We start from the raw sequence: 27,902 nt of genomic DNA on the forward strand, positions 1-27,902 counted from the left end.
TGTTAATTTCCTCGACAATTACACACGATTTCAATCAAGTCATTCACATTGTACAGATACAGAATAACAGAAATAATGTTTAGTGGAAGATAAAGTCCAGTAAAGTCTGATTAAAGATAGTTCGAAGGTCTCCAATGAGGTCGATGGAAGGTCAGGACCGCACTGTAGTTGGTGATAGGATGGTTGAGTTGCGCTTGGATTATTGATTAGTCAATCATTTTGTAATTTCTTTTCAAGATTTCAACTACCTCCAAACTATTTATTCTATTGCCATAGACTTAATAGTTTCCCCAAATCAATATCAGTAATAGTACAGTTACTTGATCATCAGATTTCAGTGTCAAAGAGAATGTGAACACTTCTTCCATTTCAGTAGAATTCAGTTCTTTTAATGCATTTTGCTGGCATAAGGTATCTTATCTTTTTCCAAAAGTAGGAATTATGTGATAGAGATTCACTTGTCCACTTCACTGTCCTGTTTGATTTCAGAATAAGTTGAAGAGAATGTGGTAAAAATGTAACGTCTCTTATTGGATTATATTCAATAAGAATTGGCTTTATTAACCTCTCAACTAATGCCTGATGAAGACCTGACACCAGGCCATACATGGAACTCTCGTTTTCCATGAGATCAGCACAAAGTATTATAATCAATGTCCTGGATTTGTTAATGTAGGAAAATATATCATCTGCAGAAGCTGAAAAGGAAAAAAAAGTTGATGCTCAAATCAATCACATAGGCAGATATAAAAATACAAACATGAACAATTTTACAGATTATCAATCTTTATGTTCAGATATTTTTAATGCCTCATCTAATACTGTTCTGAGCTGGGGACCACATGGGTTTCTTCAGAAAATGCTGGAGTAACAGCAGGTCAGGCAGCATCTCGGGAGAGAAGGAATGGGTGACGTTTCGAGATGCTGCCTGACCTGCTGAGTTACTCCAGCATTTTCTGAATAAATCGATTTGTACCAGCATCTGCAGTTATTTTCTTATACTACTGGGTTTCTTCAGGGTGTTTTAGTTTCCTCTTGGGTCCCAAAGATGTGTGGGTTTGTAGGTTCATTGGCCTCTGTAAATTGCCCTTCATATGTAAGGAGTGGGTGAGAAAGTGGGTTAATGTATACATCAAGTGAGCAGGTGATCGACGGTCGGTGAATTTCGGTGGGCCACAGCTCCAGTATCTGTGCTGCATCTCTAAACTAAGACTAAATTAATTCAGATTTGTCAAATGTGTTAAATCAAGAATTTACTCTGAAAGGCAAATCTAAAATTACAAATTCTGACACTTAAGGTTGAAACTAAATTACTGAAAATGCTCAATAGACCAGGCAGCACCTGTGGAGAATTCTGATAAAAAATTGTTGACTGAAATGTGGAGTCTGTTTATCTCTCCATAAATGTTTCATGATTTTATCATTCCCGTGACACCCACATAAACTGGAGGAATACCTCTGGAACTCAGTACTGAATTCAACAGTTTCAGGTAATCTATGGCTGTAGCTCCATCTCATTGGCTGCAATAGTTGAACAACACACCTCACCTTGAGCTTCTCAAGGGTAATTAGTGATGGTTAATGAATGGTGGCTTTGCAATGTGCACATCCCATGAATGAATTGAAAACAAGGCATTATGTGAAGGAAGTGTTTACAATGATGGGCGACGCAGTGGAATGACTGGTTGACCTGCTGCCTCACAGCACCTCTGACCCTGGTTCGATCCTGACTCGGGTGCAGTCTGTGTGGTTTGCACATTCTCCCTGTGACCACGTGGGTTTCCTCTGGGTGCTCCAATTTCCTGCCACATCCCAAAGACATGCAGGCTTGAAGGTTAATTGGCCTGTAAAATTGCCTCTTATGTTTAAGAAGTGGATGCAAAAGTGGGTAACATAGGACTAGTGTGAATAGGTGACCAATGTTCAATGTGGTCCCATTGGGCCAAAGGGCATGTTTCTATGTTGTATGTATGAACAAAACTAAACTAAACAATGCCAGGTGAGATGCAGTCTCCAAAACAAAGTTGGGTAGACATTAAAGGAATGCATGAGTGCACTCTGAAAACATCAATTAGATAAGAAATTAGAGAGGGTGAGAGGCTTACTTAGAAATACAATGGGATAGGTTTGGCTCAGTAACAGCATTCGGAGCAGCATCAGAAACACAGAAATTGATGTAATCAATTAATCAATTTATTAATGTAATGTAATCATTCATGGTTGGTGAGACAATGAAAAGATTTAATGAACTAGATAGTGACTGCTAATCAATGTTTTCCTCATAAAAGTGTACTTTTTAAACACTGCAATTAAGTTGAAGAGACACTCCTACCTGCTCCAGGAAGAACATCACGTTCAAAAATACACAGCCGATAACCAAATTTTTGTTCTAGAATTGCAGGCAACAATTTCAAAGCAAAATATTCTCCCCCAGCGCAGATGAGAGCCTCGTTACTCTTAAGAAGCAGTACATATGCATCGTATTCCTTACTATCTGAAAGGCAAATCCAAAGCATCAGTATTAATTATTATATTCATTGTGCTAATATTTTCATATTTTTTCATATTTCAGATACAGCGCGGAAACAGGCCTTTTCGGCCCACCAAGTCCGCACCGCCCAGTGATCCCCACACACTAACACTACCCTACACACACTAGGGACAATTTTTACATTTACCCAGTCAATTAACCTACATAATTATTACATGCTGTTGAATGTTACCTTGAATACCAATGGATGAACTGCACTAAATGGAAAACTCCAGTCACGAATATGCATATTGTGAAAATCTGCTGGTCTAATGTTTTAGGCTTTCATCTAAAGCTCATTTGGGTAGTGCAGCGGTAGAGTTGCTGCCAGAGACCAGGGTTCGGTCCTGGCTACGGGTGCTGTCTGTACGGAGTTTGTACGTTCTCTCCGCGACCACGTGGGCATTCCCCGGGTCCTCCGGTTTCCTCCCACCCTCCAAAGACGTCCAGGTTTGTCGGTTAATTAGCTTCGGTAAAGATTGTAAATTGTCCCTAGCATGTAGTATAGTGTTAGTGTATAGGGATCGCTGGTCGGCGCGGACTCGGTGGGTCGAAGGGCCAGTTTCTGCGCTGTATATCTAAAATAAATTAAACTAAACCAAAGCAGACACCTTGAAAACAATATGTAATGACCTGCCCATTTTCACCAAACCTTTGGCCATTGAGTCATTCATGTCGTAGTGCTAATTTAAAATGAAATCCAAAGTTGGAGGATACATATTGGACTCGAGTTAAATGAGTTAAACAGATTTTTATTTAATGTCTTTGTGACAGGAATAGTGTGTCCCTGCTGATAATATGCAGTCTTTTGAAAATAAACTCCTCATGAAACAACTATACTTCCAATCACTATAACGTTGTAAATTAATTTTGCAGTTCCAGAATGGCAGAGATCACATTGCTACAGGAGGTTGGGGCTTGTGGGGAAGGGGAAAGGTGAAAGAAGCTGTGAAGTTTTCTGCAACTGACCTATCCCTTTGATTCAATGTTTAACTGATCAGCTTTGATGTGGATCAAAATAAGATTTGTATACAAAGGGTTTAGTTCAGAATTTTACCTTGTAGAGTTTCATCCTTGCACGTGAAATCCCTGATACAAAGGGCAAAGTATATCTTGAATCTGACATAAATCACTGCTCCAATAATGATAAGAGCCAAGGTTGTGAACAGTAGCAGGAATATTCGACCAGTATCATGCTTGTCTAAGGAAAGTAAATAATATTTGTAATTGGTCACATAAATACAGAATATTAATCACATATTGCAGCCTCTTAACCACAGGGAACATCAAGTACTACAGTTGCTGCAGTTATCTCCCACCTATGGAAGGATACACCTGACAGAGATGGAATGGGGCAATGGCTTAGATTGTTTTCCTGGATGGCAGATATGTGATGTAAGGAGATACTAAGTAAACTGGGACTATAATCTCTTGAATTTATATTTTTGAGAAGTTATTTCATTGATAACTGATAGGATGGATGCAGAGATAATATTTACTCCAGTTGGGTATCAAAAATCATATGCCACAATCTAAAAATACAGACACGGCCATCCAGAGCAGAGATGAGACAAAATGTATTTACAGGGAAGACTGTGAATCTTGGAATGGAATGTCCACTAGTCTTGTGAAGGCTTAGTCGCTGAGTACATTTATGATCTTTAGCAATCAAGGGATATGGGATTAGTGCAGGAAATCCTCTTGATGTAAAAATAATCACCTAGGACTTTATTGAAGGTGGAGCAGACATGAGGGATAGATCGGCCTTTTATTACTTTGTACTTAGTTGGTACTGGTACTGAGCAAATATCATTTGCTGGGCTTCAACATCAGCATTTTATTTTAAACATTTAATGACCTGATACCTTGATAGTCTAAATGTTGGTGTATATTGAAAATTCATAAATGGACTGTTTAGATGTAGAGGGATGCAGATTGCGAGAGCAGGTGGGCGCTGGTGAGCTGTGTGGCCCCGGTGAGCCGTGTGGCCCCGGTGAGCCATGTGGCCCCCATTTGCCGTGGCCATATGCGACATCAGGTCTGGCGCGATAACCGCAGGACCGGGAATGCACACGGAGATGGAAACAGCTGAGCTCGGCCCCTGCTCGCCCCGTGGGCAGGAGTTTGACAAGAGGACCAGTAAGCAGACTGGCTGCTGGAGGCAATGCACTGCCTCGATGGTGGAGTGGGCCGCTGGAGGCCCTGCAGCAGCCTGGGGCTCATCTGGACTGGGTGCCACTCCAAGAGGCCAATCACGAGGACTGGAAGCGACCTGCAGCAGCACAGAGCAGTGGAGCAGCGGTGAAGAACACCAACGGCCACACTTCGTCAGGCCAACCATGCAACACCTCCAGGACAACGGGCCTTCATGGCCAGGTTATGAACTCTACACCGATAACAATTGGGACTTGACAATGACGACAAATTTGGTGACTCTGTCTACTGTCTCAGTGTACCACTTGTTCTGTATCTGAGATGCTTCTCTAAGATGTACTTAAGTGCTTATGTATTGTGATACTTGTACTGATCGAAGGTATCACAAAATGCTGGAGTAACTCAGCAGGTCAGGCAGCATCTCGGAGAGAGGGAATGGGTGATGTTTCGGGTTGAGACCCTTCTTCAGACTGATGTCAGGGGGGCGGGACAAAGAAAGAATATAGGTGGAGCAGGAAGACAGTGGGAGAACTGGGAAGGGGGAGGGGAAGAGAGGGACAGAGGAACTATCTAAAGTTGGAGAAGTCAATGTTCATACCACTGGGCTGTAAGCTGCCCAGGCGAAATATGAGGTGCTGTTCCTCCAATTTTCAGTGGGCCTCACTATGGCACTGGAGGAGGCCCATGACAGAAAGGTCAGACTGGGAGTGGGAGGGGGAGTTGAAGTGCTCAGGTTGGAGATCAGGTTGGTTATGGCGGACTGAGCGAAGGTGTTGAGTGAAACGATCGCCGAGCCTGCGTTTGGTCTCGCCGATGTAGAGAAGTTGACATCTGGAACAGCGGATACAATAGGAGGTTGGTGGAGGTGCAGGTGAACCTCTGTCTCACCTGGAAAGATTGTTTGGGTCCTTGGATGGAGTCGAGGGGGGAGGTAAAGGGACAGATGTTGCATCTCCTGCAGTTGCAGGGGAAAGTGCCCGGGGATGGGATGGTTTGGGTAGGAAGGGACGAGTGGACCAGGGAGTTACGGAGGGAACGGTCTCTGCGGAATGCAGAAAGGGGAGGAGATGGGAAGATGTGGCCAGTAGTGGGGTCCCGTTGGAGGTGATGGAAATGTTGGAGGATGATTTGTTGGATACGCTGGCTGATGGGGTGGAAGGTGAGGATAAGGGGGATTCTGTCCTTGTTACGAATGGGGGGAGGGGGAGCAAGAGCGGAGCTGTGGGATATAGAGGAGGCCCTAGTGAGAGCCTCATCTACAATGGAAGAGGGGAAGCCCCATTTCCTGAAGAATGAGGACATCTCTGATGCCCTAGTGTGAAACACCTCATCCTGGGCACAGATGCGGTGTCGACGGAGGAATTGGGAGTAGGGGACAGGGTGGGAAGAAGTGTAGTCCAGATAGCTGTGGTAGTCAGTAGGTTTGTAGTAGATGTCAGTCACTAGTCTGTCTCCTGTGATGGAGATGGTGAGATCCAGAAACGGTAGGGAGATGTCGGAGATAGTCCAAGTATATTTAACAGCAGGATGGAAATTGGTAGTGAAATGTATGAAGTCAGTGAGTTCTGCATGGGTGCAAAGTGATACTTGTACTGAACTGTATACAAACATTACTTTCACTGTACCTCAGTACATGTGACAAATAAACTACCAATGAACCATTGAAGCATTGATCATTAATAGTTCCGTTCTTTAATAAACACAGTTCAATTACAATAGCATCAAAACACTTTCCAGTTTTACCTTGATCCATAGGTGATGTTTGAGTTTATTTCACACATTTAATTTTCTTCAAACAATGCAGAGAAATAGATACTGCCTGCTGAATTTTTCCAGCATTTCCTAGTTATATTCCAGACTTCTAGCATCAGCTGATATTTCAAATTTTATTGGAATCATTTATTTCAAGTGGGCATAAATGGATTTATCATCACAATAATTCTTAACATGTTCTAACTTGTTACTGAACGTCAATTTACAGTGGGTGCTGTGGAGTTCACGAGTGCAGACCTCACCTTCCCTCCTCTCATTCTCGCCTCCCCTTGGCTTCCACTGTAAATACCATGATACTTCCTTGTGCTGTGCCAAGCCTAGTGGAAATGACTAAATGGAAAATCCAGCAGTTTCTGGAAAAATATAAAGTGCTGAGAACATGAAGCAGGATAGACAGAAGGAAAAGGGCAGTCAAAATAATGATTATTTCAGGGTTGTACCCTTCCAAAGAAATGAAAGATGTAACAGATAATCAGCATTTAGAAATTAAACGAACACAAGGAAACAAAAAAATATCGCACAGTGCTATTTAGGTGCGAAGGGGAACAGCACATCTTTAAAGTGGTAGTGAAAAAGAATGCCATTTCTGTTTAAGTTGACCAACAGACATTTTTAAGGTTGGCACGGTGGACCAGTGGTAGAGTTGCTGCCTTACAGTGCGAGAGGTCCTGGTTCAATCCTGACCTTGGGTGCTATCTGTGCTAAGCTTGTTGCTCTCCCTGTGACCACATGGGTTTCCTCCGGGTGCTCCGGTTTCCCCCCACACTCCAAAAACATACAGGTTTGTATGTTCATTGGCTTTGGTAAAAATTGTAAATTGTCCCTAGTCTGTAGGATATTGCTAGTGTACAGGGTAGCTGGTTGGCGCGGATTTGGTGGATCGAAGACCCTGTTTCTGCACTGCATCTCTAAACTAAACCAAACTAAACTAAACATTTTACTTTGGTATTTTGTGATTTTCAATTTGCCTCCGTTTGAGTTATGTCATTAATCTATCTGGAGCTTTCAATAGTCATTTTACTGGTTTCCATTTGGTTTTTTTTCCTACCATGCCCTATCGTTCTATTCCTTAATAAATGTTGTTTGTCCACAATAGCATGATAACACCTTCCTGTTTTCCATAATCCATTGCTGATGTTTCTGAGTTCATCTCACACATTTAATTTTCCTGGAACAAAGTGATCCAATATTTGGAAAGAATTGGTAACTGCATTTCAATACAAAAAGAATTGTGATGAATTAGAACTGGGAAAGATCTCTTCTTTCATTCCCACGTTCCCTTTATACTAATTGCATCCCTCTTCAGTTTAGTTTAGTTTAGAGATACATCTCGGAAACAGGCCCTTCGGCCCACCGAGTCCGCGCCGACCAGCCGTACCCATACACTAGAACTGTCCCACACATACTAGGGACAATTCACATTTATACCAAGCTAATTAACCTACAAAACCGTATGTCTTTAGAGTGTGGGAGCAAACCGAAGATCTCAGAGAAAACCCACACAGGTCTCGTGGAGAATGTACAAATTCTGTACAGACAAGCAACCATAGTCAGGATTGAACCCGGGTCTCTGGCGCTGTAAAACAGTAGCTCTACCACTGTGCCACCATTCCACCCTTGTTTTGATGAACAGAGATTGGTGCTTGTGTAAAACTATATCGGTCAACAAAGACAGTCCAATCAAATTTATGGTGCAACATAGAATTATGAGACATAATCTCAGGGTAAGTGGTCAACTCAGATGAGGAGGAATCTCTATCCTTCTGAATCTTTGCAATTATCCACCTAAAGCAGCTGGATTCTGTGTTGTGAGGAATATTCCAAAGCAAGATAGATGGGTTTTGGATTGTTGGGACATCCAGCGCTACGGAGAACTGACAGAAAACGGGAAGCTAAATATCAAATAAGATAATTCATTAAATAGTGGTGGAGGTTCAGAGGACAAAATGGCCTACCTTTTGTTCTCTTTTGTATCTCCTTATTTTCTCCACAAGTCAATTCTATCCAAGTATCAACCACAGACACCACAGGCTAAAAACCCCACCAACAGCGTGGGTTTTCTCCGAGATCTTCGGTTTCCTCCCACACTCCAAAGACGTACAGGTATGTAGGTTAATTGGCTGGGCAAATGCAAAAAATGTCCCTAGTGGGTGTAGGATAGTGTTAGTGTGCGGGGATCGCTGGGCGGCGTGGACCCGGTGGGCCGAAGGGCCTTTTTCTGCACTGTATCTCTAAATCTAAAAATCTAAATCTAAAAAATTATTGCAAAAAACATAATTATTACTCGAGCTGAGGCTAGCTAATCTGACATAAAATAAACATGGAATTTTTTAAGTTACATGCTTAGCTTTTACTGATCTATATTGACCATTAGAAGTGATCTAGTGGACCAACTGCCATTTAATGTCCAACTATTAAAATGAAAGAATTAAGTACCTTGTTCCAGCAGAATGACGCTACAAATCATTTCAGTTTCTGGACATACTAAACAACAATAAAAAGCTTGATTCAAATGCTCTGCTTTGATTCTTTTGAACACAAGTTGTTTTATCAAATATACTCGATTGTTTTCTGTAATTGATCTAAAGGAAAAAGAAGTGTGAGAGTTTCATAGTTAAAAATACTGAATGGTGTTATTCAGGCATTCAGGACTCTGTGTGCAACAGAAATGCTCCTGTTTTAAGCTGTGTGTAATAGAATAAGGTGTAAGATGGAACATGTTATTAGAATTACACATTTACTCTGGATGGAACAGACGTTGGGATTTTGGATCAATAACATCAAGAAGAAAATTTACTTCTGTGAATTTTTTTCAATTAATATGAAAATAAATGTTGGTTATTTTCTTTGCTACGTGACCTGGGTGTCATGGTGCACCAGTCATTGAAAGCAAGCGTGCAGGTGCAGCAGGCAGTGAAGAACGCTAATGGTATGTTAGCATTCATAGCAAGAGGATTTGAGTATAGGAGCAGGGAGGTTCTGCTGCAGTTGTACAGGGCCTTGGTGAGACCGCACCTGGAGTATTGTGTACAGTTTTGGTCTCCTAATCTGAGGAAAGACATTCTAGCCTTAGAGGGAGTACAGAGAAGGTTCACCAGATTGATCCCTGGGATGGCAGGACTTTCATATGAAGAAAGACTGGATAGACTAGGCTTATATTCGCTGGAATTTAGAAGACTGAGGGGGGATCTTATTGAAACATATAAAATTCTTAAGGGGTTGGAGAGGCTAGATGCGGGAAGATTGTTCCCGATGTTGGGGAAGTCCAGAACCAGGGGTCACAGCTTAAGGATAAGGGGGAAGTCTTTTAGGACTGAGATGAGAAAACATTTCTTCACACAGAGAGTGGTGAGTCTGTGGAATTCTCTGCCACAGAAGGTAGTTGAGGCCAGTTCATTGGCTATATTTAAGAGGGAGTTAGATGTGGCCCTGGTGGCTAAAGGGATCAGGGGGTATGGAGAGAAGGCAAGTACAGGTTACTGAGCTGGATAATCAGCCATGATCATATTGAATGGCGGTGCAGGCTCGAAGGGCCGAATGGCCTACTCCTGCACCTATTTTCTATGTTTCTATGTTTGGTGATTGTCATCCAGCTGGAGCTCTCCATGCAGCAAAAGCTGATATGAAGCAGTAAATTATACGTTCATATGTTCATGACTTACGAGCAGGTTTAGGCCATTCGACCCATTGAGTCCACTCTGCCATTCAATCATGGCTGATCTATCATTCCCTCTCAACCCCATTCTCCTGCCTTCTCAATTAACCTTTGAGTTATGAGACAGAGAATTAACAGAGCCAATAATTGAACTCTGGAAGATATCACGTCCAATGGTCTATTTTCTCACACAGAAGGTGACATAGGATAGAGTATATTCTATATCAGTACACCTCTTACCTTGTATCTGTTTCAGTTGCATTTATCTCAAAATGGTCATATTCAGATGTCCAATATAGCATACAGTCTTTGTCTTTGTAGCCAAGAACAGCTTTGCATTCAATTTCTCTCTTATCTCCTAAAACAAAAATAGGCTCATTAATTTAAACTTTGCTTTTGTATAGGTAGTAAATTAATTTCCACCTTTGTCATTTTTTTCTTTAAAAAATAGTCTATGCCCTGATATAGGAGCAAGGAAATGCAGTTGCTGGTTTGCACAAAAGAACAAAAAGTGCTGGAGTAACTCAGCACATCAGGCAACATGTCTGGAGAATATGGATCGGTGATGTTTCTGGGCCAGAACAGATATGTCAGTTCTCCATGTTCTCCAGAGTTGCTGGTTGACCTGCTGAATTACTCCAGCACATTGTGTCCATCTATGCCCTAAGTCTATCTGCCTTACCTCTTGGGACTTTTTGCATTAAAATAAATGCTGTTTTGCCTATCAGACTTTACTCATAGACTTGGGAGCTGAATGGACTAGCTCACTTCAACCTCTATATCTGCTTCGACTTTCTGATCTGTTTCACTACCTCGCTGGGTCCCAGCTCCCATGCCAGACCAGTTTAATCCTCCTGAGTAGCTTTAGCAAATCTGTCGACCAGGATATTAGTCCCCCTCCAGTTCAGATGCAATCCTTTCCTTTTGCCCAGATTCTCTCTGGCCCAGATGAGATCCCAATGGTCCAAATAACAAATGACTCCCATCTGGATCCCCTTTTATATAAAATTCTGAATTGGGGCAGGGCCAACTTTGATAGCATTGGACAGGAACTTGCTAAAGTTGATGCGAGCAGGTGGTTTGTAGGCAAAGGGACGTCTGGAGAGTGAGATGTAATGATGAGAGTTCAGAGGATGCTTGTTTCTGTTAGAGTGAAGGGCAAGGAAGGTGGGAATAAGGAAGCTTGGAATAAGGTAGCTTGGATGACGAGAGAAACTCAGGAAAAGGAAGGACTCATGGGGCAGGCATAGACAGCTGAGATCAAATGTTTCCTTGGAAGAGTTTTGGGAACTGAGCAAGAAATCAAAAATGAGAGCAAAAACGGGGCAGGATATAGCTCCGGCAGATTAGGTTACAGAAAATCCAAAAAGACTTTATAAGTATATAGTGAAGTGTCAAAAATAGCAGCAGGATCTTGATCAGCTGGGCAGGTGGGCTGAAGAATGGTTGATGGAATTTAATACAGAGAAATGTGAGGTGTTGCCATTTTGGGAGCACTATCATGGGCATAACTTACACAGTGAATGGTAGGGCTCTGCTGTAGAGCAGAGGGATATAGGAGTGCAGGTACATAGTTCGTTGAAAGTGACATCGCAAGTAGAAAGGGTGGTCAAAAAGGCTTTTGGCACATTGGTCTTCATCAGTCAGAGCATTGAGTATAGAAGCTGGGAGGTCATGTATAGGAAGTTGGTGAGGCTGCATTTAGAGTATTGTGTTCAGTTTTGGGGATCTTGTTACAGGAAAGATGACGACAAGCTGGAAAGGGTGCAGAGAAGATATATAAGGACATTGCCAGGACACGAGGGCGTGAGCTATAGGGAGAGGTTGATTAGGCTTGGATTCTATTCCATGGAGCTCAGAAGGATGAGGGGTTTCGATTCACGACCATTGGTTCTAGCAGTTGGTTTCAGCTACAATCAGACCATGTGCCTGGAATTGTAAAGAAAAACTAAAGCTTTTGTTGTTTAATCATTCTTACAGGCAAGTAGGCAGGGGTTCAGCAATTTTGATTGTGAGACCTCCACCAATCTTGAATAACGTGTCGCATGGCACTTGAGTAAGATCCTTTCATCAGATATTGACCATTGGAAAGGGTCCAGAGGTTTACGAGAATGATCCAGGGAATGATTGGGTTAACATATGATGACAGCACTGGGCCTGTACTCGTTGGGGTTTAGAAGGATGAGGGGGGACCTCATTGAATCTTACCAAATAGAGAAAGGCATGGATAAAGTGGATGTGGAGAAGATGTTTCCACTAGTGGGAGAGTCTAGGACCAGAAAGCACAGCTTCAGAAAAAAAGGGCATCCTTTTAGAAAGGAGATGAGGAGGAATTTCTTCAGTCAGAGGGTGGTGAATCTATGGAATTCATTACCACGGAGGATAAGTCATTGGGTATTTTAAAGCAGAGATTTACAGAGTCTTAATTACTAACGGTTATGGGGAGAAGGCAGGAGAATGGGGTTGAGAGGGAAAGATAGATCAAGCTTGATTGAATGGCAGAGGGTGAAATGGCCTAATGCTGCTTCTATGACTTATGAACATGAATTTAATTATAGAATCATAGAATCATAGAGTTTTACAGCATGGAAACAGGCCTTTCGGCCCAACTTGCCTACACTGGCCAACATATCCCAACCACGTTAGTCCCACCTGCGTTTGGCCTGTATCCCTCTAAATCTGTCCTACCCTTGTACCTATCTAAACATTTACTAAACATTGCAATAGTACCTGCCTTAACTACCTCCTCCGGCAGCTCATTCCATACACCCACCACCCTTTGGGTGAAAAAATTACCCCTCAGGTTCCTACTACAGTATTTTTAAAAACGAATTATTTTAAAGAACTAAGAATTAAACTGTTCAATTGTCGATAAATATGACATTTAAACATCTATGACTTCACAATTCTAAATTGTACATACCCAGTTCAACCTCAATTTTTTCCTTTTTACCAGGATAAACTATTTTTGGTATAAATGGTTCAATATGCTCTGTGGGGAAAACAATATGATAGTTAAGAACAGATCTTTTTTTTTGTAATTAAAAAAAAATCACACCACATTTATACAATAAACATACTGAATTAAACAGCTTCCCAGCTGTTATCAGGCAACTGAATCATCCTACCACAACCAGAGAGCAGTACTGAACTACTATAAACCTCATTGATCGGACTTTGCTGGCTTTACCTTGCACAAAATGTTATTCCCTTGTCATGTATCTATCTACACACTGTAACTGGATCAATTGTAAACATGTATTGTATTTCTGCTGACTCGTTAGCATGCAAGAAAAACTTTTCACTGCACCTCGGTACACATGACAATAAACTAAACTGAAACAGAAATTAAACAAAAGCCTAAAATTCTTCCATTGCAAAACAGCCAGGATAAGGAATCGTCCTTCCATAAACTCAGGCACAGGTTCTGAACCAAAGTGCTGGATTGGGAACATTTACTTCTAATTATCTTTTGCAGGATTAGTATCTAGTGGTGGAATACGGGTTCCCTCTAGGCCAAACAAAATACTTCATCTCCACGGGAAGCAATATTGTCTGCAAAACAAATTGAATAATACAGCTATTATCCCAGACTGGGTTTAAAGTGCCATCTTTACCGTGTCGTATCTCCGTTCGCGCTACGGCCTAACATCGTGGAGTCGGCGGCCTCCAGCTGGGATCGACCTCAAAGACTCCGGTCGCAGGGCCTGGACTTACCATCTCAGAGGCTTCGGCCGTGGGCCCTGCAGACCGCAACATTGGGAGTTCGCAGGTCCCTGGCTGGCGACCGGCTTTTGGGAGCTCCAGCCGTAGCAGCTTCGACCGCCCCGAAGCGCGAGGTACGATCGACCCGCCCGCAGGCCCTTCATCACCCTGCGTGGCCCGGCCGCAGCACTTTCCATCGCCCGGTGGGGGCTCAGGACGTTCATCGGCCTGCTCGGCTCGGCCCTGGGACTTTCCATCGCCCGGTGGGGGCTCAGGACTTTCATCGGCCTGCTCGGCTCGGCCCTGGGACTTTCCATCGCCCGGTGGGGGCTTCAAAAAGTTGGGAGCTTTGATCACTTCGTGGCACCACGGGAGAAGAATGAGGAGGAGATAAGACTTTGCCTTCCATCACAGTGAGGGTATGCCTAGAGCAATCACTGTGATGGCTGTTTTGTGTAAAAAATTATATCTGTGTGTCTTGTGCTTTTTAATGTCTACTGCCGGACCCTGACGTGAGAGGACGCTGGCGTTGTGTATTCGCCGCTTTTCCGTCAGGATAGTTTGTCTGTTTGTTTCTATGTTAATTGTTTTTGTAAAGCGCTTTGAGCATGCGATAAGGCGCTATATAAAATAAATGGATTATTATTATTATTATTATCTTTCAAAAAGACCCAAATGAAGATCACACCGGATCTCAACTGACAAATATTTCGCTGAAAAACTTCCATCATGGGAGCGATCCTTGGATTTGCTGGGAAGTCTCTGAATTACATTTCCTACTTGATAATCACCTTTATTGTGACCCTATCACATGGCTAAATTAGCTAACTTTGGTACTGCTATTGGTATTTGTTTGTTGTCACATGTACAGACACAATGAAAATCTTTGTTTTGTGGGCAGCCAGGGCAAATCATACCATACGTGAGTGTACCTGGTAATGTAAAAGAGAAATTAAACAAAGTGCAGAATATAATGATACAGCTGCAAAAAGAGTGCAGATTACAAAAAAAATGCCATGGTCGCAACGAGGCAGATTGGGAGATTGGGCATTCATCCCAATCATATGCAAGGTCTGTGGAAGAGAATGATAACAGTGTGGAAGAAGCTGTTCCTAAATCTGGTGATACACATTTTCAAGCTTTTTATCTTTTGTCCAAAGAGGGGAGGAAAGGGAGTGACTGGGGTAAGAATGGTCCAAGATTACATTGGCTGTTTTCCTGAGGTAGAGTGAAGTGTAGATGGAGTCGATGGAGGAGAGGCTCGTTTGTGTGATGGACTGGGCTGCCTTCACAACTATGCAATTTCTTGTGGTCTTGGGTAGAGTAGTTGGCATATCAAGCTGTGAATTTTATGACCATAATTAAAATAGGATTGTAAATATAATAATAATGACTTTTCTTTTTAATTTTGTGACATCAGTACCAAACTTTGTGCAATAGATATATTGTTTTTCAGATGATTATTAAAAAGAGAAATGATCAAGAGGTTGTTGTGTTGTATCATGCCCTTGACTCACACTAATGGACAACCAAGATAGAGACAGGAATTCAAGTAGGTGTGATTCTAAATCTGACATAAACTATTGAAATCTTTTTGTCAAACCTTGAGTCACCACAATGGGCACCTGACCTTTTCCTTTCATTTTGTACCTGCGATCTGACTTCCTGTCAATTTTCAGCACAATCATTCTTTGCGTTTTCTCCCTGCATCATTATTGGAACAGAAGGTGGAGGATCCCACCTTGCCACATGACCTTGGTTGAGGACGAAAGAAAACTCTCTGAATTCCAATTTTGGACCATGGCTCTACAGACAAACAACAACTCATGTGGAGATGACATAAAAAAATGGGTGGGTTGAGGTATAAGTGGAACATTCCCTTGTGGGATTGAGAACAAGGAAACGGCGAGGAAGCTCTCTGGAATATATGCGACTGGTATTGTTCTATGAAGTGTTGATGAAGTGATGAATTTTAACTACAATTCATGGAAGTCAGTCTGATTGACAAATTTAGTTTTTGGTTCAATGAGGAAATGTTGTGAATAGAATGCAGGAGGTCAAAGAATTATTGATAATGACTTTTACCTATGCACAGTTTCACTGTTCTTGTAACATTATATTGCACTCCACCATTTTCTAGAGTGAGCACACACAAGTAACATCCAGCATTTGTTTCCTCCACTTTCTGAATGGTATATGTATACCCTGTGTGAACTTTGTCCTTTCGGTCCTGAAGGTTACAAGAATATAACAGCAGTACTTTCCATTAGCACCATCAGGGTTGCCATCTATTACACACTGAGAAAGTTAGTCATTTTTCATTCCATTGATACATAGTGATTAATTTCCGCAAGAGATAAGTGGTCTAATCTTAAAGATTATCACCTGAACGATGAAGGCAAATATTTTCTATTAATAGATTTTAACAGTTTCATGAATTACACTGTATAATAATCTGCAAAGTTGGCTGCTGTTGGCAGTGGGGGAATTTTTCAAGTGCAATTCTGCCTACGCAATTTAGATAGTACGGCATGTAAAGAGCCAACTCTTCCATTGCTTTGTTTTGATGGAATGTATTTAGCTTGCGGCCCACTGAGTCCACACTGACCATGAATCCCTGCATACTAACACTATCCTACACGCACTAGGGACAACTTACATTTTTACCAAGCCTATTACCCTACAAACCTGTATGTCTTTTGAATGTGGAAGGAAACCAGAGCTCCTGGAGAAAACCCACGCAGGTCATGGGGAGAACGCACAAACTCTATACAAACAGCAGCCATAGTCAGGATCTAACCTGGGTCTCTGGCACTATAAGGCAGCAACTTTACCGCTGCGCCACCGTGCCGCCCACTAGCCACCGTGCTGCTCACTTTTGAAGTGTTACTTCTTCGTGTTTTAACTAATATCTATAACTCTTCCAATAGATGTGTTTTTAACACAATATTCTCACAGACTTTATTTTAATCTTCATTTGAAGCTAACAAGATTTTTAGAACTTTTTCACATATCTTATGAAAGTAAGTAATTTAGCTCTTAAAATTGATATGTAATCTATGGGGATATATAGGTACATAAAATCTAAAAATGATTTTACCTTCAGCCATGTAACATTATTTTTCCCACAGTTGTAATCTTCCAGGTTTGGACAGGACAATGAGAAAAATCTTCCAACAATGCCGATGTATTTATAAAAGGGACCATCACACAATCGTTCCATCTTGTGCACATTTAAATATGTACCTGCACTACTAACATTATAAGTTCCATTGCTGTTAACAGAAAATCAATGCCATAAATGTAGCAATATTACAATTAATATTGATGTACAATCACAAAATAAGATAATGTTTAATCTCCACCTTTTTTAAGTGTTTTGGATATTTCTGCCTGATCCTGATTCAGATCATCAATCGTCTATAATCACTGGGTCTAAATGCTGGAATTCCCTTTGAACAATGCCGTGGGAGGACTCTCATCAGAATAATTACAGTGGTAAGGATGAGAGGAAATCTTATCGAAACGTATAAGATTATTAAGGGGTTGGACACGTTAGAGGCAGGAAACATGTTCCCAATGTTGGGGGAGTCCAGAACAAGGGGCCACAGTTTAAGAATAAGGGGTAGGCCATTTAGAACTGAGATGAGGAAAAACTTTTTCTGTCAGAGAGTTGTGAATCTGTGGAATTCTCTGCCTCAGAGGCAGTGGAGGCCAATTCTCTGAATGCATTCAAGAGAGAGCTAGATAGAGCTCTTAAGGATAGCGGAGTCAGGGGGTATGGGGAGAAGGCAGGAACGGGGTACTGATTGAGGATGATCAGCCATGATCACATTGAATGGCAGTGCTGGCTCAAAGGGCCGAATGGCCTCCTCCTGCACCTATTGTCTATTGCCTATTGTAAGGTGATCCACAACTAACTTCGCAAGGGCAGTAAGAGGCTAACAATAAATGCTGGCCTTTCCAGCAAAGGGAACATACACGGGAACAAATTAAAAACAAGTACTGTGAAACTTTGATATGTGGGTGTAGAGGAACAGACATTAGAAGAGGGTTAGAGTCATAAGGTCACTGCATTATACAGCTCACAAACAGGATATTCAGCCCAATTCATCCATGCTGCCCAAGATATCCATCTAAGCTAGTCTCATCTGCCCACATTTGACCAATACCCTTCTTGACCTTTCCTATCCACGTTGTCATTGTACCAGCCTCAACCACATTCTCATGCCAGGCATGATAATGAAAGAAGATAGACACAAAATGCTGGAGTAACTCAGTGGGACAGGCAACATCTCTGGAGAGAAGGAATGGGTGATGTTTCGGGTCGAGACCCTTCTTCAGATGAAGGGTCTCAACCCAAAACGTCATCCATTCCTTCTCTCCATATATGGTGCCTGTCCTGCTGAGTTACTCCAGCATTTTGTGTCTATCTTTATGAAAATCATTGTCAGGAGTCATTTGGGTGTTATAACAGTTGAGATCTTTGGTTTAAACTAGCATCTGCAGTTCCTTCCTACACATGATCGTGAAAGAGGGGTAGTTGCAGATCGAGTCAATCTGAACATCACTGGGGAAGATGTGGTTACCTAGTTGCAGGAGTCTAATTATATCAAGTTACATTTATCAATCTAGCATGAACCCCTCTCTGCCCTTTTTCAGCCACAGGTCATGTTGTAAAAGCGCTCAGTTCATGAGATGAGAAAGCAAAACAAGATGGAAATGTTGGTTAGCTGACATGGAAACAGAACAATTTGGAACTACTCAGTAGGGCAGGAAACACAAATTAACCTTTCAGATCAATGGCATTTCATATGGGCCAAATGCAGGCAGGTGGGATTTGATGGTTGGCATGGGCAGGTGAAGCCGAAAAGCCTGTTTCCATGCTGTATGACTACGACTCCAAGAACAGCTTTGTCCCAACAACCATCATGTTCGCCAACACTGCACACTAATCACTATCTCAGCAATAATGTCCTACTATGGACCATATCAGTTGCACAATAGACTTCAGTTTTGCACTATTTGGTCTGGTTATCTGGCATTACTAATTATTAATGTATTATATTATTGATTATTGTATATTTATTTATGGGATTTGCATAAATGAACCTACGAAGCTGCAGAAATGAAGAATCTCATTGTTCCTTTGTTGGTAAATATAAAAACACTCTTGATTCTTAAGAACTGAGGTAATTTGGCCTACCCCACGGAACTTTTCATACCATTGTATTTGTTCATTACAGAATTTAACTGTAAATATTATTTTAGATCAGATTATATCATGGCTGTTTTACTAGAAATGCTGCACATTCCTTCTGTATCAAAATCCATTACAAACAACATCTATGCATCCTCATATACAAACTAATAAATCCCTGCCTTTTTGAGGAGTGGCTACTCTAAGTTAAAAAAGTACTAGAATGCAAATGAATTGTTTTCTCTCGAACGCCAGAGGTTGAGGGGAGATCTGGTAGAAGTATATAACATTAAGGGGGGGATAGACAGGGTAAACAGTCAGAACCTTTTTTCCACAGTGGAAATGTTGGCTAGAGTGCATAGCTTTAAGGTGAGAGGGGAAAAGTTTAAAGGAGAAGTGTGCAGAGGGTGATGGATGCTGGGAATATGCTGCCAGGGTGGAAGTGGTGGAGTCAAATACAATAGTGGAGTTTTAAGAAGCTTTTAGACAGGCACATGGATATGCAGAGAATGAAGGGATGTGGATCATGTGCAGGTAGATGAAATGTGTTTATCTTGGCATCATGTTCAGCACAGATATTGTTAGCAATCGTGTCTGTTCATGTGCCACGTTCTAATGCAAAATTGTTGGTGCTCCACCAAAATAGGAATAGAATTTCTGAAAATCTTTATGTGTATGAATGAACTGCAGATGCTGGTTTAAACCAATTTCTTCTCTCCAGAGATGCTGCCTGTCCCGCTGAGTTCCTCCTGCATTTGAAACAATAGACAATAGGTGCAGGAGTAGGCCATTCGGCCCTTCGAGCCAGCATCTATCTTTATGAAAAACATTGCCAAGAGTCATTTGGGTGTTATAGCAGGTGCAATGTGAAAAATCTGTACTGTGGATAATCACTTTTATTGCTACTTACAAGATGGAACAAAAGTATTTCCCAGTGTCATTCATAAATGCAGGCCAAAATCCCAAAGAGATTCCATCATAGGTAATTCTGGCTGATTCTCCTGAAAGCTTCTCATGGCCACCTTCAGGTATATATTTGAACCAGGTGATGTTAAATCCGTGTACTTGAAAGTAGCTTGTGGCAAGTAGGGTGGTGGCATTGCACAGGTTACACTTTAGACGAGCATGCTCCCCTTCAGTAGTGACGACTGTTTCATATTTATCTGGAGAACACTTGCTAATGAGACTACCTACCAACAAAAGGAACAAAAATCAATCACTTGCAGAATGTACAATGAAGCACCAGTAACAGTGCACAGACACTGTTACATCGATTTGATCTTTGGACTTTTTACTGAGATGAGAGTTCATGCCTTTCAAAGACTTTCCTTTAATTCCTTTAAATAAGGGTAGCACGGTGGCGGAGCAGTTGAGTTGCTGCCTTACAGCACCAGAGACCCAGGTTCGATTCTGACCACGGGTGCTGGCTGTACGGAATTTGTACTTTCTCCCTATGACTGCGTGGGTTTTCTCCAGGATCGCCGGTTTCCTCCCAAGATGTGCAGGTTTGTAGGTTATAGGTAAGGTTGCAGTTAACCAGAGCACCTGGAGAAAACCCACATGGTCACGATGAGAATATACAAACTCCGCACAGACAGCACCCATAGTCAGGATCGAACCCGGGTCTCTGGCGCTGTCAGGCAGCAATTCTACCGCTGTGCTACCGTGACACCCTCTGAGCCTCCTTTCAGAAATAAAATATGTAACATATTGATAATAAATAAAATGTAATAAATAAATATAAAATGAAATTATAATAAATAAAAAACTAGATATAGCAAACTTTAGGAAGTACACACCACTGATTTGCTTACCTTGAATTCTTTCCACAACGTAATAGAAAGCAAGCAGTGCCAAATATTTCAAGTTCATTCCTATGATCTGAATACCGTTCAGCACTGCAATGACATATTATTAATGTTAATTAATTTATTAAAAACAACAAATGGCAATAACATTCAGAACACCTACCTCAATATTTGAAATTGAATTGAACTTACAAGAAAGAAAATCAGTTCATTTGTGCTGACTGGTCAAATATTCTGCTCAAAAGAGTTTTCTCCAGATCTGAAGAAAGCTTACATAGATCCATAGGCAATTAGTGCAGGAGTAGGCTATTCGGCCCTTCGAGCCAGCATCGCCATTCAATGTGATCATGGCTGATCATCCACAATCAGTACCCCGTTCCTGCCTTCTCGCCATACCCCTTGATTCCACTAGCCCTAAGAGCTCCAACTCTCTTTTGAATGCATCCAGTGAATCGGCCTCCATTGTCTTCTGAGGCAGAGAATTCCACAAATTCACAACTCTCTGCGCAAAAAAGTTTTTCCCCATCTCAGTTCTAAATGGCCTATCCCTTATTCTTAAGCTGTGGCTTCTGGACTCCCCCAACATCGGGAACATGTTTCCTGCATCTAACGTGTCCAATCCCTTAATAATTTTATATGTTTCTATAAGATCCCCTCTCATCCTTCTAAATTCCAGTGAATACAAGCCCAGTCGCTCCATTCTTTCATCATATGACAGTCCTGCCATCCCGGGAATTAACCTTGTGAACCTACACTGCACTCCCTCAATAGCAAGAATGTCCTTCCTCAAATTAGGAGACCAAAACTGCACACAATATTCCAGGTATTGTCTCACCAGGGCCCTGTACAACTGCAGAAGGACCTCTTTGCTCCTAAACTCAACTCCTCTCGTTATGTAGGCCAACATGCCATTAGCTTTCTTCACTGCCTGTTGTACCTGCATGCTTACTTTCAGTGACTGATGTACTAGGATACCTAGGTCTCATTGTACTTCCTCTTTTCCTAACCTGGCACCATTCAGATAATAATAATATAATAATAATAATAAACATTTATTTTATATAGCGCTTTTCCAAGTGCTCAAAGACGCTTTACAAAAACAGTCAAGACATAAAAACAAACAGACGAACTGTTCTGACGGAGAAGCGGCGAACAAATAGCGCCAGCGTCCTCTCACGTCAGGGTCCGGCAGTAGACAATAAAGAACACAAGACACACAATTACAATTTTAACACAAACAGCCATCAAAGTGATTGCTCCAGGCACACCCTCACTGTGATGGAAGGCAAAGAAAAGTCTTATCTCCTCCTCATTCTTCTCCCGTGGTGCCACGAGGCGATCGAGGCTCCCGACTTTTGAAGCCCCCACCGGGCGATGGAAAGTCCCAGGGCCAAGCCGAGCAGGCCGATGAAGGTCCTGAGCCCCCACCGGGCGATGGAAAGTGCAGCGGCCAGGCCACGCAGGGCGATGAAGGGCCTGCGAGCGGGTCGGTCAAACCTCGCGCTCGGGGGCGGTCGAAGCTGCTACGGCTGGAGCTCCCGAAAGCCGGTCGCCAGCCAGGGACCTGCGAGCTCCCGATGTTGCGGTCTGCAGGGCCCACGGCCGAAGCCTCCGAGATGGTAAGTCCAGGCCCTGCGACTGGAGTCTTCAAGGTCGATCCCAGCTGGAGGCCGCCGACTCCACGGTGTTAAGCCGTAGCGCAAACGGAGATACGACATGATAAAGGTCGCATCTCCGTTGAGGAGGAGATTGGAAAAAAGGTTTCCCCCACCCCCCCACCACCCCCCACATATACAGAGTTAAAAATAGATCAGAACGTACATTTAAACGATGACAATAGACAAAACAAAAAAAAAGACAGAGAGACCGCCAGTGAGCCGCAGCTGCAGAACCCAGCCACGCCCCCACTTTATAATAGAAACATAGAAAATAGGTGCAGGAGTAGGCCATTCGGCCCTTTGAGCCTGCACCGCCATTCAATATGATCATGGCTGATCATCCAGCTCAGTAACCTGTACCTGCCTTCCCTCCATACCCCCTGATCCCTTTAGCAAAAAGGGCCACATCTACCTCCCTCTTAAATATAGCCAATGAACTAGCCTCAACTACCTTCTGTGGCAGAGAATTCCACAGACTCACCACTCTCTGTGTGAAGAAATGTTTTCTCATCTCGGTCCTAAAAGACTTCCCCCTTATCCTTAAGCTGTGACCCCTGGTTCTGGACTCCCCCAACATCGGGAACAATCTTCCCGCATCTAGCCTCTCCAACCCCTTAAGAATTTTATATGTTTCTATAAGATCCCTCCTCAGTCTTCTAAATTCCAGCGAGTACAAGCCCAGTCTATCCAGTGTTTCTTCATATGAAAGTCCCGCCATCCCAGGGATCAATCTAGTGAACCTTCTCTATACTCTCCTCTAAGGCAAGAACGTCTTTCCTCAGATTAGGAGACCAAAACTGCACATAATACTCCAGGTGCGGTCTCACCAAGGCCCTGTACAACTGCAGTAGAACCTCCCTGCTCCTAATAATCTGCCTTCCCGTTCTTGCCACCAAAGTAGATAACCTCACATTTATCCACATTATACTGCATCTGCCATGCATCTGCCCACTCACCCAACCTGTCCAAGTCACACTGCATCCTCATAGCATCCTCTTCACAGTTCACACAACCTCCCCGCTTTGTTTCATCTACAAATTTGCTAGTTACTTTTAATTCCTTCATCTAAATCATTAATGTATATTGTAAATAGCTACGGTCCCAGCACCAAACCCTGCGACACTCCATTAGTCACTGCCTGCCATTCTGAAAAGGACCCGTTAATTCCTACTTTGTTTCCTGCCTGCCAACCAATTTTCTATCCACGTTAATACCCTACCCCCAATACCATGTGCTCTAATTTTGCCCACTAATCTCCTGTGTGGGACCTTATCAAAGGCTTTCTGAAAGTCCAGGTACACTACATCCACTGGCACTCCCTTGTCCATTTTTCTTGTTACATCCTCAAAAAATTCCAGAAGATTTTTAAAGCATGATTTCCTCTTCGTAAATCTATTACATCTTTGATAATCAACTTCAGCATCTTCCCCACCACTGATGTCAGGCTAACGGGTCTATAATTCCCTGCTTTCTCTCTCCCTCCTTTCTTGAAAAGTGGGATAACATTAGCTACCCTTCAATCCACAGGAACTAATCCAGAATCTATAGAACATTGGAAAATGATCATCAAAGCATCGACGATTTCGAGAGCCACCTCCTTGAGTACCCTGGGATGCAGACCATCAGGCCCTGGGGATTTATCAGCCTTCAGTCCCATCAGTCTACCCAACACCATGGCCTGACTAATGTGAATTTTCTTCAGTTCCTCCATCACTTTAGGTCCTCTGTCCCCTAGTGCATCTGGGAGATTGTTTGTGTCTTCCTTAGTGAAGACAGATCAAAAGTACCGGTTCAACTCGTCTGCCATTTCTTTGTTCCCCTTAATAGATTCACCTGTTTCTGCCTTCAGGGGACCCACATTTGTCTTAACTATTTTTTTCCTCTTCACATACCTAAAGAAGCTTTTACTATCCTCCTTTATATTCTTGGCTAGCTTACCTTCGCACTTCATATTTTCTCCCCATATTGCCTTTTAAATTACCTTCTGTTGATCTTTAAAGGTTTCCCAATCCTCTGGCTTCCCGCTCATCTTTGCTATGTAAATCGTCTTCTCTTTTATTTTTATACTGTCCTTGACTTCTCTTGTCAGCCACGGTCGCCTCTTACTCCCTTTAGAATCTTATCAGCATATCCTTCTTTATTTTCCACTTTGATGTATTTACCTATCTTCTGAATACATATATGATGTTTACTTTTCCTCAATTGCTCCATGAAATTGCAAATTCCTTCACTGTTACTTCTCCCAGGGTAAAGAAGCTTCTTCCAACTTACTTATTCTGTTTATTAGTGACCCTCACTCCTGTTTTGCTTTCCCACATTTAGGAATAGGAGGAAAAGACTGTTTCACCACTCAACAACACCTGGCTTATATGTCAGTCATCTCCCCATAATTACGTTTTTTCATCTATATACTAAAACTCTCGTTTGTTTGTTTGTTTGTGATCGAACTTCAGCCAAAACGGTACAAGATAGCGCGACAATTTTAGGCCAACCTTACTCACCGTCATCGCTTTCATGGTAAAAATTGTAGTTTTATAGAAATTGGTGTTATATTTTTAAAGTTATTCACATTTTAAAGTTTAAATCTATCTCCTTGGCAGCGAGGATGAAGTGAGGGAGGGAGGGAGATGGAGGGAGGGAGGTGGAGGGAGGGAGGTGGAGGGAGGGAGGGGTAGGAGGATAAGGGGGGTTGAGGGGGATGGGGGAGGGGAAGGGGAGGGGGAGGTGAGGGGGTAGAGGGAGGGGGAAGGGGAGGGGAGGGGGAGGGAGGGGGGAGGGTAGGGGAGTCGGGGGGGGGGGGGGGGAGAGGGTGCAGCACCAATCCAGGAGAGGTTTGGGCCCAACGGGTCCACTTGGTCTTATCCCTTAATATTCTCAATTAACAAATATTTATCAGTCCCAGATTTGGAAATAACAATTCAGCTAGTGCCAACTTCTCTGGCAGAAAGCAGTTCCACATATCTCCTACCTCTTACATGTCATTAAACTGGAAAGAGTGTGAAAAAGATTTACATGGATGTTACCGAGTCTGGATAACTTGAGTTATAAGGGGAGGCTGGATAGACTGGGGTTTATTGCCATGGAGTGGAGAAGACTGAGGGGTATGTTTATGCAAGTGTATAAATTCACAGTGGCCGTGAAGGTAATGTGAGTAGCCACAGTCTTGTCCCCAGGGCTGGGGAATCTGAAACTAGAGGGTATAGGTTTAAAGTGCAAGTAGGAAGATTTAAAAGGGAGATGAGGGGCAACTTTTTCCACAGAATATGATTAGGTACATGGCTCATTTATAAAAGCAAATCAAATCAGCCATATGTCTCATAAAGCAACAACACACTTCCACCTCTGTAAAGTTTCAGAAAAATAACTGTGAAAAGCAACAAAGACCCGGGTTTGATCCCGACTACGGGTGCTGTCTGTGCGGAGTTTGTATGTTCTACGTGTGACCACGTGGGTTTCTCCAGATGCTCCAGTTTCCTACCACACTCTAAAGATGTACAGGTTTGTAGGTTAATTGGCTTCTGTAAACTGCTCCCAGTGGTGCTAGTGTTCAGGGGCATTCTTGGGCATCATGGGCTTAGTGGGCCACTGTATCTCTAAAGTCTAAAGATGGAAATTCCCACATTTCTTCAACAGAAATAGATTTACTATTAAAATAAAGCAGGGTTGCAATTACAAAGCATCTCTTTAGTACTGCAGGATGTCTGAAACTATTTTACAATCAATGAAATATGGTCACAGTTGTAATATAGGAAATTGGACATAGTGAGTGATTGTAATATTGACTTTAATCTCATCTGCAAAATAAATCATTCTAACCACTATATTTTTGATATGAGGAAAAATGCTGGTTTAAATAATTTGTTTGATTCTCAGTATGGAGCATAAATATTTTGAACATAAGTTGATGTGATATTTCAACATTGCACAGACTTTCCACAGTTGAAATATAGTATTTCTTCATGAAAAATTGGAGATACACGTATACAGCATCACAATGGTCTACATCATTAACTAAACTAAGTTGTACTAAAAAACATAAATTATTGGAGAAAGTTTTCATGGCAGAAAATTACGACATTTATGTTTTAGAAATAATTTATTTAAAAAATGCATATTATAGTTAAATAATGTCTCAGCTTATGGTTAAAATAATTTTACCTGTAGAAATAGTATGCACTAACAATTTTACTGAAATCATCGTCGCTCACTTTTATTACACTGTTGGAAAACATCAGTCATTAACATACATTACATTAATTATGAACATAATGCAGTTTAACATAAAGCAGTCCACTTGCCTTTAGAGTATAGGAGCAAAGAGCTGATGATAAAACTAAACAAATGCAGCAGTGATTAATGGATGGGTTACAAGATCAACTCTTTAACATGGGTTACAAGACCAATTCTTTAACATCGAACCCAATTCTGGTAACCACCCACCAATCCAATTGAGACATCTAACCAGCAGAGATGAGAGATTGGCGTTAGTTTTGCTTGGTTTCTTTATATGGAGTCCTAGTATTATACATTATGGAAACAGGCCCTTCAGCCCAACTTGCTAATGCTGACCTAGGTGCTCCATCTATGCTATTCTCATCTGCCCGAGTTTAGCCCATCTCCCTCTAAACCTTATCTGAAGGGTCTCAACCCGAAACGTCACTGATTCCTTCTATCCAGAGATGTGCCTGTCCCGCTGAGTTACTCCAGCATTTTGAGTCTATCTTCCCTCCAAATTTTCCTATTCATGTGCCTGCCCAAATGTCTTTTACATATAGTTATGGCACCTGCCTCAACTACCTCCTCTGGCTTCTCATTCCATATACACACCACCCTTTGAGTGAAAAAGGTTGCCCCTCAGGCTCACATTGCCTTAAATCTTTCCCCTCTCACCTTAAACTTAATGTCCTCTAGATCACGATTTCCTGACTCTTGCCCTGCATTCACCCTATCTATTCTCCCCCGTGATTTTATACGCCGGTGTGCAACTTTAATGGCTTTGCTGGTAAGTAAGTATTGGGTTAACTTGCTCTCCAGAGGTCGCAACACAAACCCATCCACACTCAGGATGGGGAGCAGGTTGAATTGGCAACACGTTACAGTACTGCCCTTAATCTCTCGCGTTTACCTGCAGGGTGCGCATGGATTTAACTCCACGACTCCCGTAAACGCAAAGGGGGGGGGGGGGGGGATAGACAGTGGGTTAAGAGGCAGGCTGAGGTTATCCTTACGATTTAATTTTCTCAGGCAGTCGTGCAAGAACCCCCCCCCCCCCCTCTCCGCACCGACCTTCACAGTGACAGCTTGTGACGAGCAGAGGGGAGAGTGTCCGTCTTCCAGCCCCTGTCTGTGGTCGCAGTCCCAGTCCCAGTAGCCGCCCATCAGACGGAGCTCAGGTCTCGATGCGAGGAGGATGTGTCTG

The 27,902-nt window shown here is 42.4% G+C and overlaps 1 protein-coding gene across 1 annotated transcript; it reads right to left on the reverse strand.

Moving 5' to 3' along the window:
• On the reverse strand, window positions 1–27,902 carry LOC144595560 (interleukin-18 receptor 1-like). Its single transcript, XM_078403105.1, has 11 exons — window positions 27,770–27,902; window positions 20,832–20,915; window positions 19,928–20,207; window positions 16,918–17,092; window positions 15,903–16,047; window positions 13,036–13,104; window positions 10,353–10,470; window positions 8,894–9,039; window positions 3,588–3,731; window positions 2,333–2,494; window positions 1–698 (listed from the first exon to the last, which is right to left on the reverse strand). The coding sequence occupies exons 2-11, from the start codon at window positions 20,887–20,889 to the stop codon at window positions 370–372; spliced, it is 1,626 nt and encodes a 541-aa protein (XP_078259231.1). The 5' UTR covers window positions 20,890–20,915; window positions 27,770–27,902; the 3' UTR covers window positions 1–369.

Source organism: Rhinoraja longicauda, chromosome 7, assembly GCF_053455715.1.
Source record: "Rhinoraja longicauda isolate Sanriku21f chromosome 7, sRhiLon1.1, whole genome shotgun sequence".
Lineage (NCBI taxonomy): Eukaryota > Metazoa > Chordata > Chondrichthyes > Rajiformes > Arhynchobatidae > Rhinoraja > Rhinoraja longicauda.

Bases quoted from the DNA above. Each gene is read 5' to 3' on its own strand.
- LOC144595560 (XM_078403105.1), bottom strand. From the start codon at position 20,889: ATGAACTTGAAATATTTGGCACTGCTTGCTTTCTATTACGTTGTGGAA. The intron at 10,471-13,035 runs GTATGTACAATT...TTTTTGTTTTAG, and splicing joins AAAAATTGAGGTTGAACTGG to GAGATAAGAGAGAAATTGAA. The intron at 3,732-8,893 runs GTACTTAATTCT...TACTTTCCTTAG, and splicing joins CGTCATTCTGCTGGAACAAG to ACAAGCATGATACTGGTCGA.